At 46.7% G+C, this 17,978-nt stretch overlaps 1 protein-coding gene across 1 annotated transcript in view; it reads left to right on the top strand.

Annotated features, from left to right (window-relative positions):
• Positions 1-14,827: 14,827 nt before the first annotated feature.
• Positions 14,828-17,978, top strand: part of MICOS10 (mitochondrial contact site and cristae organizing system subunit 10) — a 34,277-nt gene continuing 31,126 nt past the window's right edge. Inside the window, exon 1 of the mRNA XM_015081586.3 lies at positions 14,828-14,983. Within this exon, the coding sequence (XP_014937072.1) occupies positions 14,920-14,983 (64 nt within the window). The 5' untranslated portion in view covers positions 14,828-14,919. The remainder of the gene's footprint in view (positions 14,984-17,978) is intronic.

The raw sequence follows: 17,978 nt of genomic DNA on the forward strand, positions 1-17,978 counted from the left end.
GATCTTTAGTCCTTCCAGAGTCCACTTTATTTTGTTTTTATTTTTTTCTTAAAGTTTATTTATTTTGAGGGAGAGAGAGCTGAGGAGGGGCAGAGAGAGAGAGAGAGAGAGAGAGAGAAGTAGAGAGAGAGAATCCTAAGCAGGCTCCATGCTGTCAGTGCAGAGCCGGAGGCAGGACTCGAACGCACAAGCCATGAGATCATGACCTGAGCAGAAATCAAGAGTTGGGGGCTTAACCGACGGAGCCACCCAGGTGCCCCAGGAGCCCACTTTAAAGGTGGGTGTGATGTAGGCATCCGATTTGCTTCCTTTTTCCTCTGTATCATGAAACAGGTCTCCTTATTTTCTTCATCTCTTTGCCCTCTGCTCTCACCACTGTCTTAAGATGCCACATCTGAAGAGAATCATTGACCTCTTAATACTCTTCTTCCGAGGGCACTGGTAATAAGCACCGGGTGTGGTATGTAAGTGATGAATCACTGACTGCTGCTCCTGAAACCAATATTACGCTGTGTGTTAATTAACTAAATTTAAACTAAAAAAAAAAGAAAGAAAAGAAAGAAAGAAATTTCAGTACTTCCAGGGGAGTGACTTTCCGACTGGTAGGTCCAGCCCTGGCCTCTCTTGTCAATGCCAGTGGCAAAGTTCAAACGGAACACTGGGCATTTTTAGTATGTCCAGATTCAAATTAATCTTACCCGTCAAAGACATTTTATGTGACTCACCTATATTTTCTACATTTCCAGACCGTCCCACATTCTAGCACAGTATCTTCTCCCAACTAGGTGCTCAACCTACATTTATTCAAAGAATGGGAGCCTCTTTTATGTTTAGTCACATTAAAAGCCAAAGTCAATTATTTTTATTCAAAAGATCCGAGTGACATAAATTTCAGAGACAAGTTCAGCCACGAGTCAGCTTATCTTCCTCCTTGGGGAAGAGAGCAGCCATCGCCTGGCTGGTCTCCCTCCTCCCGTCTTGCGGTGTCCCTCTCTCTGAGATAGAGTAGGGAAGGAGCAAAAGATTTGGCATCGGCCAGAGCCATAGCCACTATGCCCTACTGGCAAGATCTTAGTTTTGGAGTCAGAGAGAGCCTGCGTTGAAATTCTACACCCTCCCCTGCTTCCCTTATCTGTAAAAGTGGGTAGGTAAGAAGGCTCAGGCCAGATGGCTATTAGAAGAATAAAAGAAGCAACACACTGAGAGTGCTTTGCACCCAAAAGATGCTAAAGAGAATTGTGAGATCCCTTTTCCTTCTCTCTTCTTGTATCCCTCTCCTGCATTTGGCTTCAAGATGAAGACAGAAGTATCTGAGCTCTCAGGACGAATGGTCCCTATCTGAGCATCCTGCATCACCAAAAGGGAAAGTCGGACTGCAATTCTCATTAATCTACACGACCTGCTGGGACGCCTGGCTGGCTCAGTCGGTGGAGCATGCGACTCTTGATCTCGGGGTTGTGAGTTCGAGCCCCACGTTGGGTGTAGAGGTTACTTAAATAAACCTTAAAAAAAAATCTATACAACCTTCCCCCTGCATCCGTAAAGCAGGTTGAGGGAACTACACCTGCCCGCAATTTACAGATCGAGAATTGGAAGTGTCAGGTACCATCCCCGGAGCATCAAACGAGCACTTTACAGTTTATAACAGCTCAGCCCTCAGGCTCTCGAGGAGGAAGCTCGCTCGGAAATTTTCAGATGGGCCGCGGAGGAGATAACGTCAAATTGTCCATCCACCGTGATCCTTTCCAGTGATGTGGGCAGCGTATTCAAGCTGGGGCAAGTTCAACTCACCAGAAGCATCCCCCATTTGTCTCGGGAATCCTTCCAGGCCACCTCCTTGGTTTTCCACCCTGCTACTCTTTGTTCATAAATTTCTCAGTCCTCAACTTTCTTTGTTTTGGCTCCATACTATGGCTCCCATCCTCCACCCGCCTCTGTGCTGGATAGTCCTCTGGGCTTGACTCACTCTCCCGGCTCTCAGCAACCACACGGATCCGAGTCGTTGCTCGGTCTTTGTGCTGCAATCTCCCACACTGCTCCCACCAGTGAGAAGCAGCCCATCTGTCAGAGCTGCTGGATGCGCCCCGCCCCTCACCAGGACCACAGGGTTCACGGTGGCTGCCAGTTTCAAGATGGCAGAGTAAGGGCATCTCTGCCCGCCCCCCCCCCCACCATCGTTAAAAAGCACTCCAAAACAGGATATGAAAACAAAAGTATTGTTTATTAAACCAGGAGAAAACAGCAGCCCCTGATCACACAGGGATCAGGAAAGAAGAAAGGGCCAAGCACCCCATGAAGGGCCAGGCATCCATGTAGACATCAGAGCATTCTCCCAGAAATACCAGACTAGACTGGGAAGACAGAGGGTTCCTCTTCTGCATTTCTTTGTCTGCGGAGCTTAGCCTAGGACTAATCAAATGCAAGGGGAACAGTTAGAAATGGTTTTCCTATGTTGCTAAGTGGAGCTGCCTTTATTTCTCTCAGAGAGAGGGCCGCTCCACACCCAGATGCCCAAGAAGAAAACCATGAGCAATAATACCCTGGCCTTGATATTTAGCATTTCGTTGCTTCAAATATTGTTACAAATTCGCGGAAATCTGCTCTTTCATTAGCTCAGTCTTGGTCTTTCATTATTTTCACATGAACTTGGTTCCTACGGCAGTCGGGACTTGATGATTACATTTAGCTCTTTGCCAGTATGAGTAAGGAACCAGGTAACAGCCCTGACATTTAATATTTAATTGTTTTTGATCAGCATTAATTAGTCGCAGATGCACACCAGATTCCCATTGAATTAAATACCCTTGGGAACATATTGCGGGCTCAGGGACTCTAACCACATCAAAAAGTAAACGTTCAACTTTAGAAGTTGGGCCCTGGAGACCCAGGCATCCATGGAGAAGAAATTCCAGATGTCTCGCATTCTCCCTCTTTCGTCGGAAGTAAACCTCCTCCTTCCAGCCCCGTGGAGTCTAAAACCTCAGGGTTCTGCGGGGGGGACTTCCAGGCCACATCCTCTGTCTACACCACCAGTTTCACCCTTTTGGCTGAGTCATTCCCATCTGCCTACCGACACGAGGACTCTCTCTGACCCTAAACACCTGCTCTGGACGCCACCGCCTCTCACGCTATTACCCCTTTCCTTTACTCCTCCGTAGAGAAGAGCTCGTTGAAAAGGTTGTGTACACTTACATTTCCAACGCGTCTCCTCCTGGTCAAGCCCACTGTCTTCGGTCTTTGGCTCCGACCCCTCCAAGGAAACTGTCCTTGTCAAGGTAACCAAAATCCAATGGTCGGGTCTTCGTCTCCCTTCAACCAGGTCCTTCACATTCTCTTTCTTGATGCATTTTTTTCCCCTTCATTTGGCTTCCAGGAAACCATTCCTGTTGGATTTCCTCCCACCCACGGGCGTTCCTTCTGATTCTTGTTCACGGATTCAACCTCCTCTCCTGAGCCTCTGAATGTTACAGCGCTGTGGGCTCAGCGCTGTCTTCCTTTCTCCTCTGACGATGCTCGTTCCTTAGGTGATCTCAGAGAAGCACACACATGCATCGAAGCCCCCATTTTTATCTCCGGCACTGACCTCTCCCTTGCTTTCTCTGCGTTTCCACTTGAATGTTGGCTGAGCCTCGGTGCCTTAGAAATCAGAGACTGAGGGGGCACCTGCATGGCTTACTTGGTTGAGCCTCCAGCTTCAGCTCAGGTCATGATCTCGTGGTTCGTGACTTTGAGCCCGTGTCAGGCTCTGTGCCGACAGCTCGGAGCTTGGAGCCTGCTTTGGATTCTGTGTCTCTATCTCTCTCTGCCCCTCCCATGCTCACGCTGTCTCTCTCTCTCAAAAATAAATAAACATTAAAAAAATTAAAAAAAAGAAATCAGGCCACACTCACACTTGGGCCCGCTCTACAGGAGAAGCATAGTCCCAGGGTGGAGAGAGAGGGAAAAGGGAAATGAGGCAGGGAAGGAGGGAAAGCAAACACAAGGCAGTGTGTTATCTAGCCAGCCACATGTTCACAAGAGAACACGGCTAGTGGCTCAGTCACACGGGAACATTTCCAGAGAGGCTGGGGGTGTGTGTGTGTGTTGGGAGGGACCACAGCACCTCAGTGCTGCCTCTCAGGAAGGAGGTTTATTTCTGGCCGGCAGAAGGAAAAAGAATCCTTCTGTTGGCTCCTTCTTATCTCTCGTCCCTCAGTGATAAAAGCTTCCCCCTGCACTTGTGGGTTGTGGTCCCGGCCTTTGTGGACTCTTTTGGATGCCGGCTCTCTCAGCCCTGGTTTAGAAATTAATTTAGGCTTTGAAGTGTTTGGAGGAGCTATAGCCTCAGTGTCTGGACATGTGGGCCCCGTGGGGGGTGCTTATGCAGGTCCTGGTACAGCAGGCGTGATGGAGACGAGCTGGAGCCCGGTCCTTGCACCGGGAGAGACTGGGGCAGCAGTCTCAGCAGGAGGCCACTAGCTGTGGTGGCCGTGTCCTTTGAGTGTGCAGTCAAGGGGGATGGGGAGGATGAGGGTTGGAGAAATATGGGGCAGCACATGAACTGGGTCTCCTAGGCAGTCCAAACTTAAGCTAGCCAGAACCGAATTCCTGTACCTGTTCCTCCACACAAAATCCTTTTTCCTGTTTTGGTGTGTGTGTGTGTGTGTGTGTGTGTGAGCTTTGATTCCTCTCTTTCCACTTGCTCACTCCCAAAATCTTACAACCCTCCCTAAGTCCTCTTTCTTTTTTCCTCCAACCCACATTCCATCTATTAGCAAATCCTCTCAGCTCTACCTTCAAAATATACCCGGAAGTCTCCTTTCCCATAATTCTTAGATGATCGCAGCTCTCAGCTTCTGTCTTTGTCCCAACATTCTGTTCTGAACACAGCGGTAAGAGTGATGCTTTTCAAACACAAGTGAGATGGTTACTCCTCCCCTCAAGCCTTTAATGTCTTCCTGTCTCACTCAGAGTAAAACCAGGCTTTGCCATGGCCTACAAGGTTCTGGGCTGTCTGCTTAAAAAAAAATTTTTTTTAACGTTTATTTATTTTTGAGACAGAGAGAGACAGAGCATGAACAGGGGAGGGGCAGAGAGAGAGGAAGACACAGAATCGGAAACAGGCTCCAGGCTCTGAGCTGTCAGCACAGAGCCCAACGCGGGGCTCGAACTCACGGACCGTGAGATCATGACCTGAGCCGAAGTCGGACGCTTAACCGACCGAGCCACCCAGGCGCCCCCGGGCTGTCTGCTTCTACCACACCTCCAATTTTATCTCCTGTTTGCATACTCTGTTCCAGCCACACTGTGTCTTTGCAGGACCAAGCAGACTCCTACACCAGGGCCTTTGTACTTGTTCCTCTCTGTGCCTACAAGACTCTCTCCCCGTTATCTGTGTGGCTTCCTTCCTCAGTCCTTCAGAGACTCTAACCTTGTGTTCTACTACTTCTCAGCTGGAGAAGGCTCCATGGAGGAAGGGGCTGAAGGATGGGAAAGATAGGAAAGCAGGAAGGAAGAAATGGTCCCTTCAGGAGCTTGGTGGAAAGCCCAAAGCATTTGCAGGGATAGTTTGGCCAACAAGGAGACCTTATATATGGGAGAAAGGCCCATGAAAAGAAAGAATTGAAGGGGGAACCATTTTTGAAAGGCTTTGAGCGCTAAGGAGAGGGTTGTTTATTCTATAGGCAAAGTCATCCAACTGACTGATTTTTCAAGTTTCCATTGAAAAATCTCTTCCAACTGGGACCTCTGAGTCATTGTCTGCTCTGGTGGTATAAACATAGCCACGAAGGAAGCAAGAGAAACCAGCATTGACAAAGGCACAACAAAGCTGAGAAAAATATGTGTTCCTGAGAAGAATCTTCTGGGCCCATTCAGGAGGTTGATAAGAGAAGCTAGTCTTCCCCAGAACCACTGTTTGAGAGCTTACATATCCCATGATTGGCAACTGAGGGTTGGAAATGGGATTTCAAAACCAACCCAATAGGGAGAACACGGGAAGCTTGGTGTCCTCTCTGGGTGCTCTTGGGTCAGGCCTACCTGACTCAACCGCTTGGCTCTCTTGACAACCAGTGTTGTAAGGTCAAGGAGGTCAGCGACTGTGGGTACCACTGCCCTCTGCTGGAGGGACTGGAGTCCTCCTCAAGACCTGTACTTGGATCCAAGTCAATGGTTCTTAACTTTCTTTGGATCCTGGGTCCCTTTGAGAATATGAGGAAAGCTATGGACTTAGAGAAAACAAGATATGACCTCATACATGAAGACTTGCGTAGAGTTACAAGGATTTGTAGAAAGACCCTCTGAAACCCATCCATCAACCCTCCTGGTAAAAGTATAACTTTTCTTTTTCTCATTTATGTATTCATTTAGATTGTTTTAAATTAAAACATAGTTGACATACAGTGTTACATTAGTTTCAGGTGTACAACAGAGTGATTTGACAAGTCTATATGCTATGGTATCTATGCTCACCAGAAGTGTGACCACCTGTCACCATACAGTGCTATGACAATATCATTGACTAAATTTCCTGCGCTCTGCCCTTTATTCTTGTGATTTACTCATTCCATAACTGGAACTCTGCCTCTCCCATTCCCTTCATTCATTTTGCCCGTCCCCCCAACCCCTCCGCTCTGGCAACCACCAGTTTGTTCTCTGCACACATGGGTCTGTTTCTGCTTTTTTGTTTGTTTGTTCATTGTTTTGTTTAGATTCCACACATAAGTCTAATCATAGGGCATTTGTCTTTCCCTGATGTATTTCGCTTCGCGTAATACTCTCTAGTTCCATCCATGTTGTTTCAATGGCAAGATCTCATTCTTTTTTGGGACTGAGTCATATCCCATTGTATAAATACATCACATCTTCTTTATCCACTCATCTGTGGATGGACACTTGAGTTTCTTCTATGCCTTGGCTCTTGCAAATATGCTACAATAAACATAGGGGTGCATATATCTTTTAAATTAGTGTTTCTGTTTTCTTTGGGTAAATACCCAGTAGCAGACTGACTAGATCATATGGTATTTCGATTTTTAATTTAAAAAAATTATTTTTATTTACTTTTACAGAGAGAGAAAGAGAACATGAGTGGGGGAGGGGCAGAGAGCGAGGGAGAGAGAGAATCCCAAGCAGGCTCTGTGCTGTCAGCAGAGCTGGGCTCAGCAGAGCCCGATGTGGGGCTTGAACTCACAAACCCTCGAGATCATGACCTGAGCCAAAGTTGGATGCTCAACTGACTGAGCGACCCAGGTGCCCCTCTATTTTAAATTTTTTAAGGAACCTCCATCCTGTTTTTTTCAGTGGCTATATTGACTTACATTCCCATAAAGGTGTAACATTAGAAGCAGACAGACCTGAGTGCCAGGTCAGGGCTAAGACACCCCACCTTTGGCTGTGAGTCAGAAGAGAAATAAAGAAGAGGTTACCCAACATATTTTCTGCCGAGAATGCATTTTCCCCTCCTTGGATCCCATATTCAGAAATATTTTCTCTACCAAACGAGTTGTGTTGACTAAGAAATCCCACATTTTTTATTAACCAAATGGAACAGACAAGTGATAGCTGGTAACCTCATCGTGGCTGAGTTCATCTAATCCAGACAAAAATCAAAGCTAATTCGATATTAAGTTAGCCAGGGGAGCTGTCCTATGGAAAAATCCATGGGTTTGGTTGGCCCTTGAGATATCAACACTCGAGCTATAACGATTATGTGTAGCACCAACTGTTATTCTCAAGCTCGCACACTTAAATCCAAACTAATTCAGTGATGGTATCTGTCTCCAATTCACACTCTCTCACAAGTCCCTTTCCACGCCCCTTGAGTGTGTACCTTCAAATGCAGGTAAATGCACCTTTCAATGTATTTTTCCAAGCATTCCCTTAGACTCCAACTTTCTCCGAGGTTAATCCAAACACCTACTGACTGCAAAGCTACACTTGGGGCTCCTGGGTGGCTCAGTCAGTTAAGCATCCGACTTCGGCTCAGGTCATGATCTCGCGGTCTGTGGGTTCGAGCCTGCGTCGGGCTCTGTGCTGACAGCTCAGAGCCTGGAGCCTGTTTCAGATTCTGTGTCTCCCTCTTTCTCTGCCCCTCCCCTGTTCATGCTCTCTCTCTCTCTCTCTCTCTGTCTCAAAAATAAATAAATGTTAAAAAAGAAATTAAAAAAAAAAAGCTACACTTAAGTCTGTTCTGGTTGTTACTCTTGAGCCAGGTCCCACCCAAGACCCTCTGGCCTCCAAGGCAGGGCTATGTGAGGGCACAGAGCATCAATTAAGCACCACTTAGTACCTGGTGTGGCTAGTGCTAGAGATGTAAAAAAGGGAAAAAACCTCATTCCTGCTCCTCATCCATTATTTCAAGAAATATTAATTAAATGCCTTCAATGTTATCAGAGACTATGTGATGCACTAGGGATATAGTGACAATGAAATCCCTGCTTTCGTGGAACTTAAGGTCTGGTGGGACAAATAGGGCAGGGGAGGGAGAGGAGAGGAGTAAATGAACAAAGAAGATGTTTGCAATTTTTAAAAATTTAAATTTGTTTATTTTGGGGAGAGACAGAGACAGTGCAAGTGGGGGAGAGGCAGAGAGAGAGAATCCCAAGCAGGCTCTGCACTGCCGGCACGGAGCCCGATGTGGGGCTTGAACCCACAAAACCATGAGATCATGACTGAGCCGAAGTCAGGAGTTGGAGACACTTAACCAACTGAGCCACCCAGGCACCCCGTCGTTTGCAAGTTTTGATATGCACTAGAAAGGAAACAGAGAGGGTGATGGGGCCAGAGAGTGAATGGAGGCAAAGCAAGGATCTCTCATGGGATTAGCAGCCAGGGTCCTGGTAGGAAACATGGGGTACGCTCACAGTGGGACACGGAGGGGAGTTTAATACCTTGGAATTAGTAACAGCGGGAGCCATTACCAGCATTATGTCCACCAACAAAAGGAAGAAGGGAGAGCTGATGGGGGGGCCCATTTGGTGAGAGCTGCCACATGTATGTACACAACGACCAATCAGTGGCAGCGTAGACTGGGATCCAGCTTGCGACTTCCAGCGGCATAGACTGGGAGCCAGCTCGCAATTTCCCGTCTAGTGCGTTCCCGTGAGCTTAGTTTCTCGCATTTACCGTGACAAAGTAGCTCAGACTGGGTGGCTTAAAGCAACAGCACTTTATTCTCAGTGCTAGAGGCTAGAAGTCCAAGATCAAGGTGTCTGCAGGGTTGGCTTCTTCTTGGTGGCTCAGAGGGAGAAGATTCCATGCCTGTCTTCCAGTTTCCAGTGATGGCTAGCAGTCCTTGGCGTCCCTTGGCTTGCTGCCACATAAGTCCAATCTCTGCCTTTATCGTCACTCGGCCATCGTCCCCGTGTCTGTTTGTGTCCGTATTTCTTCTCCTCTTTTCTTGTTTTTAATGTTTATTTATTTCTGAGAGAGAGAGAGAGAGAGAGAGAGAGAGGAAGAGAGCGCAAGTGTGGGAGAGGCCGAGAGAGAGAGGGAGACACAGAATCCGAAGCAGGCTCCAGGCTCTGAGCTGTCAGCACAGAGCCTGATGCGGGGGCTCGAACCCATGAACTTCGAGATCACGGCCTGAGCTGAAGTCAGACACTTAACTGACTGAGCCACCTAGTCAGCCCCATATTTCTTCTCCTCTTATGAGGACACTAGTCATTTTGGATTTAGGGTTCCCTTTATGATCTAATCTTAACTAGTAACATCTTCAGTGACCCTATTTCCAAATAAGGTCGTATCCTGAGGTTTCAGGAAGGACATGAATTTGGGGGGACGGTACAGTACACCTGCTTCTTTCTTCTTTTTCTTTTTTAAAAAGTTTATTTAAAACTTTAAAACTAAAAGCTGCCTGACCTGGGGCTCGAACACATGAACCATGAGATCATGACCTGAGCCCAAACCAAGAGTTGGACGCTTAATGGCCCGAGCCACTGGGACACCCCACCTGCTTCTTTGCAAAGCATTAAGTTTGCAAAATGTCTTTGTCATCTTCTCCTCTTTCTGGGACCCTTTCATGCCATTTGAACCCCCCACTCCTGCTATAGTATGTGTTCAGAACACATGATTGAGTAGCTTCATCACTTGAAGAAGCAAGGATTGTCCCAGTGAGATGTCGCTGCACACCTACAAGATGGGCAACAATTTTAGAGTGTAATCACAAATCAACTTTTGGGGAGGATGGAAACCGGTGCGATCACTTTGGGATAAAGGTGTCAGTGTCTCATAAAGCTGGAGATAAGCACACTCTAGTGCCTTCCTTGGTTACATGTGCTACAAAAATATGACAGTGCGCATCAGGACACATGTGCAAGAATAAGATGCTTTTTTGGTAATAATCCCCAAGTGGAAACAACTAAATATCCATGGAGCTGCTTTTGCTGTATCTCAAAGGGGTTGGACTCTCGTGTTTTCCGTAGAATATAATGGAATACTGTATAGTAATGAATCAATTATGTACACACAACACAGATGAATCTCAGGGCGCCTGGGTGGCTCAGTTGGTTGGGCGTCCGACTTCGGCTCAGGTCATGATCTCGCGGTCCGTGAGTTTGAGCCCCGCGTGGGGCTCTGGGCTGACAGCTCAGAGCCTGGAGCCTGTTTCGGATTCTGTGTCTCCCTCTCTCTCTGACCCTCCCCTGCTCATGCTCTGTCTCTCTCTGTCCCCAAAATAAATAAACGTTAAAAAACAAAACAAAACACAGATGAATCTTAAAGCATACTAATGAACAAAAGAAGCCAATACCATAAAGCAAGATTCCGTTTATATCAAGTTCCAAACTAGGCAAAATTAAACCGTGTGTTTTAAGGATGTAGGATCAGATGACAACACTTAAAGAAAAGCAAGGGAATGAATGACGTACAAGTGAGTGTAGTCCTATGCTTGTAGGGAGGTAAGGGATGTGATCTGGCAAAGGGCTCACCCAGGAGTTGGCTTCTGAGGTGCTAGAATGTTCCTTTTACAACAGTTTATTTGTTACATGGCATTTATGCTTTCAGCACTTTTCTGTGTGCTTGTTACATTCCACACAAACACATGTAAAATACGGGGGAAGAGCTCCTGGGCTTTGGAACTAGACAAAGAAGCTACTTAGTAGCTGTGCTGTTGAGATCTGGACACATCACCTTTTAAAGGGGCAAAACCAACCCCTCTTGGAGAGGGGAGACTTGAAACAAAAGCGTGTGAATCTCCTTGTAAGAAAGTTCACTTTTAATTACAGGGGAATTGAAAAAAACCTACTGGAATCTAAAAAGGACCTTTATTTATGCAGGTGCTGTGCTGTAAAATATTCTAATCCGCGTTGTTAATGAAGCTGGATTTACAACCTAGTAAACTAAACAAAGAGCTTATGTTTAGTTGAGTAACCAGTTGAGGGTGAAATCTAGTGTGCCTAAGTGACAGTTTTCGCTTTTTTATTTGTCTTCTATTCAGTGTAAAAAAATGCTGACTCTCTTGCTGTGAAATCACTTTATTCTAAGACACTGTCTTTACCCATCTGAAGTACAAACTTCATCTTTGGGAAACTTGTTTCATATGGTTGGGAGGAGTCCTAGCCGAGTGCCCGTTAGGAACCAAGCACTTGTAGTTTGTAGTTATTAAAACATTTTGTCATGACGTTGTTACCCTTTGAAGACCTCCTTACTTTGTGTTTGTGAAACAAGATGTTGTTCCAGGATCATCTCATATTTTCCCTGCTCCAGCCCTGGAGTCTTAGTCAGTTTTCTAAGGAGTCCTAGGTCCCTTAAGTACAGAATGGTATTTGTTTGTTTGTTTGTTTGTTTGTTTTCCCAAGCAGGGTCTGTGCTGTCAGTGCAGAGCCTGAAGTGGGGCTCGAACCCATGAACGAAGAGCTCACGATCTGAGCCGAAATCCAGAGCATGATGCTTAACTGACTGAGCCACCCAGGTGCCCTGAGAATGGTATTTAGAAGCCAAGAGCTAGGCTTGCTTATTGCTACTGATGTGTGTTGTTGCTTTTAGGCTCTCTCAGCAGACAAGATCAGGAAACACACACACACACACACACACACACACACACACACACACACATTTATATCTTTCTCTATTAAATTAAACATGAGTTCATTCTGACACATTCAATTCTAATCCAATAGCAAAGAGTTCTTGCAAGGGTTATCCTGTTCCATCCATGTTTGTACCCCCCTTCTCCAGCATTGAGAAATTTATTTTTTTTTAATGTTTATTTATTTATTTTGGGAGAGAGAGGGGGTGGGACAGAGAGAGAATCCCAGCAGGCTCCTCACGGTCAGCTCAGAGCCCGATGCGGGACTCCGTCTCACGGACTGTGAGATCACGACCTGAGCTGAAACCAAGAGTTGGACATTTAACTGACTGAGCCACCTAGGCTCATTTCACCCAGGGAATCTACTTTTAATCATTTCAAATATGCTTGCTTATAATGAATGTATTGCTTTTTTTTTTAAATATGTATGTTCCACACTTGTATTGGTCTTTGTTCTCCAGGAGCTATAAAAACTCCAGACTTTTTATTTATTTTATTCATTCAACCAACATGTATTTATCAAGCAAATGTGTCAGATAATGTTCTAGGGGTGGGGCTACAGCAGTGAACGAAATATTGTGTTGGTAAAGGAACCGTGGAAAGAGAGAGTAATGGATAGAAGGCTAGGAAACGGCAAAGCTGGGATCTGAACTCAGACAGTCTGACTCCAGAATTCAGGCTATACCATCTGCCTCTGATTGCTTTTGTAAGTTGCTCTCTGCCTTCTACAAAAGTTTACAACTCTCTTGAATCCAATAAAAATGCCTCTGTCAGTTTCTAAATGTACACAATGCACAGCCTTGTGAATCTCCCACATTTCTTCTCTGAGACTCAGTTTCCAAATTTGGGAAAATGAAGGCAGTCATTTCGACCTGCTGTGAGGATAAATGAAATTATATGAGATGCCTGGTGCTATTTGTGACAGATCATAGGTATTTAGTGAAGTTAATTTTTTTTTCTTTTTCAACACAAATGCTATACTATAAAATTTCCCCGGAACAGAGAGGGTTTTTTGGTTTTGTTTGTTTGGTTAACTAGGCTCCACACCCAATGTTGGGACCTGAACTCATGATCCTGCGATCAAGAGTTGTAGGCTTGATTGACTGAGCCAGCCAGGTGCCGCAAGAGTTTTTTACTCTAATTCATTCAATCAATCAATCATTCATTTATACATTTATTCATTCTTACATCCATTCAAAAAGCATTTATTGAGAATGCAATATACATCAGGCCCTCTGCTAGGCATTGTGGATACAGAAATGACACAGCCCTCTTTCCCAAAGAGCTCACAGTCAAGAGATAAACAAAGAATTACAACACAATCTGATATGTAGCTCGGATGAGAGTTAGAGAAGTGGTCATGGAGGAAGGCTTCCTGAAGGAAGGGGCTTTGTCACAGCAAGGACTGGTACAGCAGTTCTGCTGTTAAAGTTGCCAAGAATAAATGAATAAATTAATGGGTGAGTGAATTCAATTCAGTTTACCAAGCACTTCATAGAAGATCCTACTGCCCATGGCATTGTGCTCTGAACAGGGAGTGTGCAGATGGAGAGGGGCAGCTCAGGCCCTTAATGAGCTTCTAGTTTTACTGGCAGACACAAACATCTATAAAGAGATGTTTTGGGGCACCTGGGTGGCTCAGTCAGTGAAGTGTCCCGCTCTTGATTTTGGCTCAGGTCATGATCTCACAGTTCGTGGGGTTGAGCCCCGAGTGGGGCTCCATGCTGACAGCTGCAGTCTGTTTGGGATTCATTCTCTCTCTCTCTCTCTCTCCCTCTGCCCCTCCCCAGCTTGCACTCCTTCTCAAAATAAACTCAAAAAAAAAAAAAAAAAAAAAAGAGAGAGAGAGAGAGAGGATGTTTCAATAGCATGTAGAGAATTCTATAGGGTAGGCAAGCTGCTTTGATAATAAGAAAACAGAGGGGGTTCTAAGCTCTATTAGTAGATGAAGGGTGACTCTAAGGTTTTAATGTAGGCTTCCTAGAATGAACTTCTTGAGTCTTGGATATATTCAGCAGGTGAATAGAAGTCATTGACAGCTTCGAATCAGAGGACTAATATGGTCAAATTTGTATTTGTGGTAGGATGGGGGGTGCAAAAGGGAAAGAAAGTCTAAAACCAACGACACCAGCAAGGAGGCTGAATTATGAAAAAGAGGCTTGTGGTGGACGTTTGATCCAGAAACAGAATTTGACAGTGGTTGCAATTCTCAGGGAGAGTATGTAGACATCAAGGTTGACGGATGTGCTTCTTGGAACCAACACTCTTTAAGCAGCTGGCAGAGAAAAAGCTGGAAGGACACCTAAAGAGGAGAGTCCGGAGCAGAACCTGGGAGTCCGAATGAATAAGAAGACGCAGACAAGGAGGACCAGGAAGGAGGGCCCAGTTGTGCCCAGTGCTGTATAGAGAAAGGTTCCAAAGCATCCGTTCGATCTGGCCTAGGTGACCTACGCCAGAACAGTCTCCGTGTTAGTGGTGCAGGCGGGAGTCCCACTGCAATAAACAGTCAATGAGGGAGTAGAAAAAGTGAATGAAGAAACCAAGCGCTGTGCCCTCACTTGCCCTGGGAAATTCCAGGGCCGACGTCGGGAGCTGGTGCGGAGGAAGGGCCTTCCCGACAGGGCTCGGGATGCAGCCTGGGAAGCCTGTCAGCCTCCCAGCCCTCAGGTAGGCGCGGCTCCAAGGTCAGGGTCACCTCGGGCCTCCAGGCAACCCGTCACCTTGACGACCAACTGGAAAAAAAAAAAAAAAACAACCCGGAAGGGGCGGAAGCATTCAGGTTATCTCGCGATATGTGGCAGGCCGGAGCCGGCCTTCTGGGCCTGGAGGCCGAGGCCGGCTCTCGCGAGACTTGCCTGGAATCGAAGCGCGGGGCCCGACCTTAAGGAAAGTGGGAGCTGCGGGTGGGGAACATGTCGGACTCCGAGCTCGGCAGGAAGTGGGACCGGTGCATGGCGGATGCGGTCGTGAAGATAGGTGAGAAGCCTCTCGCCCCTGCAGGCCCCTCCCGGAGCGGAGCGGCCGGCTCCAGGCCCCGCTGACCAGGAGAGCGGGAGGGAAGCCCCTGGGGAGGTCAGGCCGACCGGCCTGGTCCAGCCCCTCCGGCCAAGGCGAGCTGCCCGAGCCGGGCGGGGGGTCACTCGGGCGGCGGGGGCCCCGGCCGGAGGACCCTGGGCGTCCGCGCGAGGTGGGAGGGGAGGAGTCTCAGCCCCGAGGGAATAGGGGACGGTCGGGCTGGCAGGTGGCAGGAGAGGTGCAGAGCTCATCGAGTAAAAAGCGGTCTGCAGGGCACAACCTCTTGCCAGAGGCTGGAAATTCTCCTCGGGGGCCGCATCTCCCGCACAGGGAGTGGAGCCGGGTCAGGGTCACAATGCTGTCCTGCCGAGACAAGTGCCTTCTAAAGAAGGTCATGGGGAGCATTTTATAGACACCGACAGGCCCTCACGGGAGTTGCTGTCATTCCCGAGTTGTATTTATTTGATTATCTGATTTATTGGCATCAGAGTAGTCTGCGCCCTGAAATTGGAGACATAGTGATCTGGAATGAGAATAGCCCAGGGAAATAAGAGATTGGACACTTCTTGGTTCTCGATGTAACTACGCGGAGCCTGTTAACATGTGCTCAGTGACGACACAGATTATGAAGTCACTGCATGGAGGGGAGGGGAAAGACGGAAGCTAATTTATTGAGCGTGTACTAAGTGCCAGGCACTGCGCTCGGTGCGCAACTTAATACATTATCTCACACCGGTAGTGAAACGGGGAGGCAGGTGAATGAATTGGTCCAGGGTCTAATAAATGACAAAGTTTCTAATAAGTAGCAAAGTTGGAAACTTAACTCAGGTTTTCTGGCTTCAAGCCCCATGCTCGCTCTTTGATACTAATTCTTATTATCCAGATTTGATATTTTTGTATGGAAAATTTAAGAGGATTTAAGATTGTGCCCATTGAATGAAAATGTTGAAAGAGATTTAAGATGGTAAGCACCATGAGAACAGAGATGCTTTCTGGTTTATTCATTGCTGTATCTCCTGCCCCTTTCTAGGTTTTCCAGTGCTTAATAAAAATTGTTGAGAATAAGTTAATAAGTGGAGTACTGCTTACTAGATCAAAGCTGTCACTTCACCCTTGAATTTACTTACCAGCTGTGTGATTTGGGGCAAGTTGTTTAACCCTCTCGCCCTCTTGTTTCCTCATTTGTAAATGGACAATAGTAATTATTACTATCTCACAGAGTTATTTAAAAATTTTTTTTAACGTTTATTTATTTTTGAGATAGAGAGACACAGAGCATGAATGGGGGAGGGTCAGAGAGAGGGAGACACAGCATCTGAAACAGGCTCCAGGCTCTGAGCTGTCAGCACAGAGCCCGACGCGGGGCTCGAACTCACGGACCGGGAGATCATGACCTGAGCCAAAGTCGACTGCCCAACCGACTGAGCCACCCAGGCGCCCCTCACAGAGTTATTAAGACTGCGAGTTAGTCTAAGTAAAGGCTTGAGTATGAACCACTGAAGAATGAGTTATTCTGTAAGTGAGCCAAGAAATACAGTTTTTGTGATTGTAAACAGCTCACATTTAGGGGCGAAGATGTAACCGTGGGTATCATATGGCCACAATACGGGAGGTGCGTGGGTGGCTTAGTGAGTTACGTGTCCAATTCTTGATCTCAGCTCAGGTGATGATCTCCCAGTTCCCGGGATCGAGCCCTGAGTTGGGCTCTGTGCAGACAGCATGGAGCCTGCTTGGAATTCTCTCTCTCCCTCTCTCTCTGCCCCTCCCCAGCTTAGACGCGCGCGCTCTCTCTCTCTCTTCCTCTAAATAAATAAATAAATAAGAACCAAGCCACAGGAAGTATTACACAGTATGATGGCAGTAGTTAAGAGGGGGAGGCAGACAGCTGAGTTGGAAATTACCAACTCTCGCCCTTCACCCCCATCCTCTACTTTTGTAGCTTTGGGTAGGCTCGCTTCCTTCACTGTGAAATGGAGATTAAAAAAAAAAAGATTTACCTAAAAGGGTTAGGAAGATTGAAGGATAGTGAAGTAATAAGATACTTAGCCCGGTGCCTGGCACTTCCACAGTCAGCAGACGGTAGTCGTAATCACTGTTGGTATTGATATTGTTGTGCTGCTCAGGATCACCTGAGGCAGTGAGTAGCGTCACTGTCATTCATGAGGTGGGACACTGGTGGGGGGTGGGGGATACAGGGGTGAAACAGTTAAATGGGGGCACAGTGATACACGATTACAGATAAAAGTTAAAATGAGTGACTCAGGCTCCTTCTGCTGTAGAGCTGTTATAAAGCAAGTAAGTGCCGTGATGGGCTGAGGTCATCCAGCGAGAGTTTGCAAGGAAAATGGGCTTTCACCTGACCTTTGGAGAATGACCTGGACTTGGATAGGCTGGGAGGGTGGGGGAATTTGAACAGAGGCCCAGTTGAACTTTTGTAGAGGAGGACACTGAAGCGTGGAGAGGTTAAGAAGCTAGGTGTGGAGGAGCAGGGGTTAGAACGCAGCTATTCTGAAGTCAGCATCCCTCTTCCCTGAAGAAGGGTGGTTTAGGTGGAGTCAGAATTGTGAAATGTCTTAGAGAAATTCCACTTTGTCTTAAAGGCTTTTGAGTTGCCTTTGGCTTTTTCACATGCATTCTGCATATTCCACACAGGCTGTCTTAAAAATCTTGTTACTTTCTGCCTCTAGGGCTCATTAGTTCTAGGTTGGTGTAGAATCATGGGATGGTTTTAAGCAACAAATATTTACTGGGTTCCGGGCCAGTCAGTGGGCAAATGGAGAAGCAGAAGGCATTTCATTTGCCTCAACAGGGAACTGATGTGATATCAATGGAATTTTGGTATGATTGTTCTGGCAGTGTTTTATAAAGAACAGATCAGGAGTTGAGGAAGCCAACAGTACTGTGAGTGTGGAGCAGTGAACGCCTGCACTGTTAGACCAGAAAGGAATGAGTATAT

This window comes from Acinonyx jubatus, chromosome C1, assembly GCF_027475565.1.
Source record: "Acinonyx jubatus isolate Ajub_Pintada_27869175 chromosome C1, VMU_Ajub_asm_v1.0, whole genome shotgun sequence".
Classification (NCBI taxonomy): Eukaryota; Metazoa; Chordata; class Mammalia; order Carnivora; family Felidae; genus Acinonyx; species Acinonyx jubatus.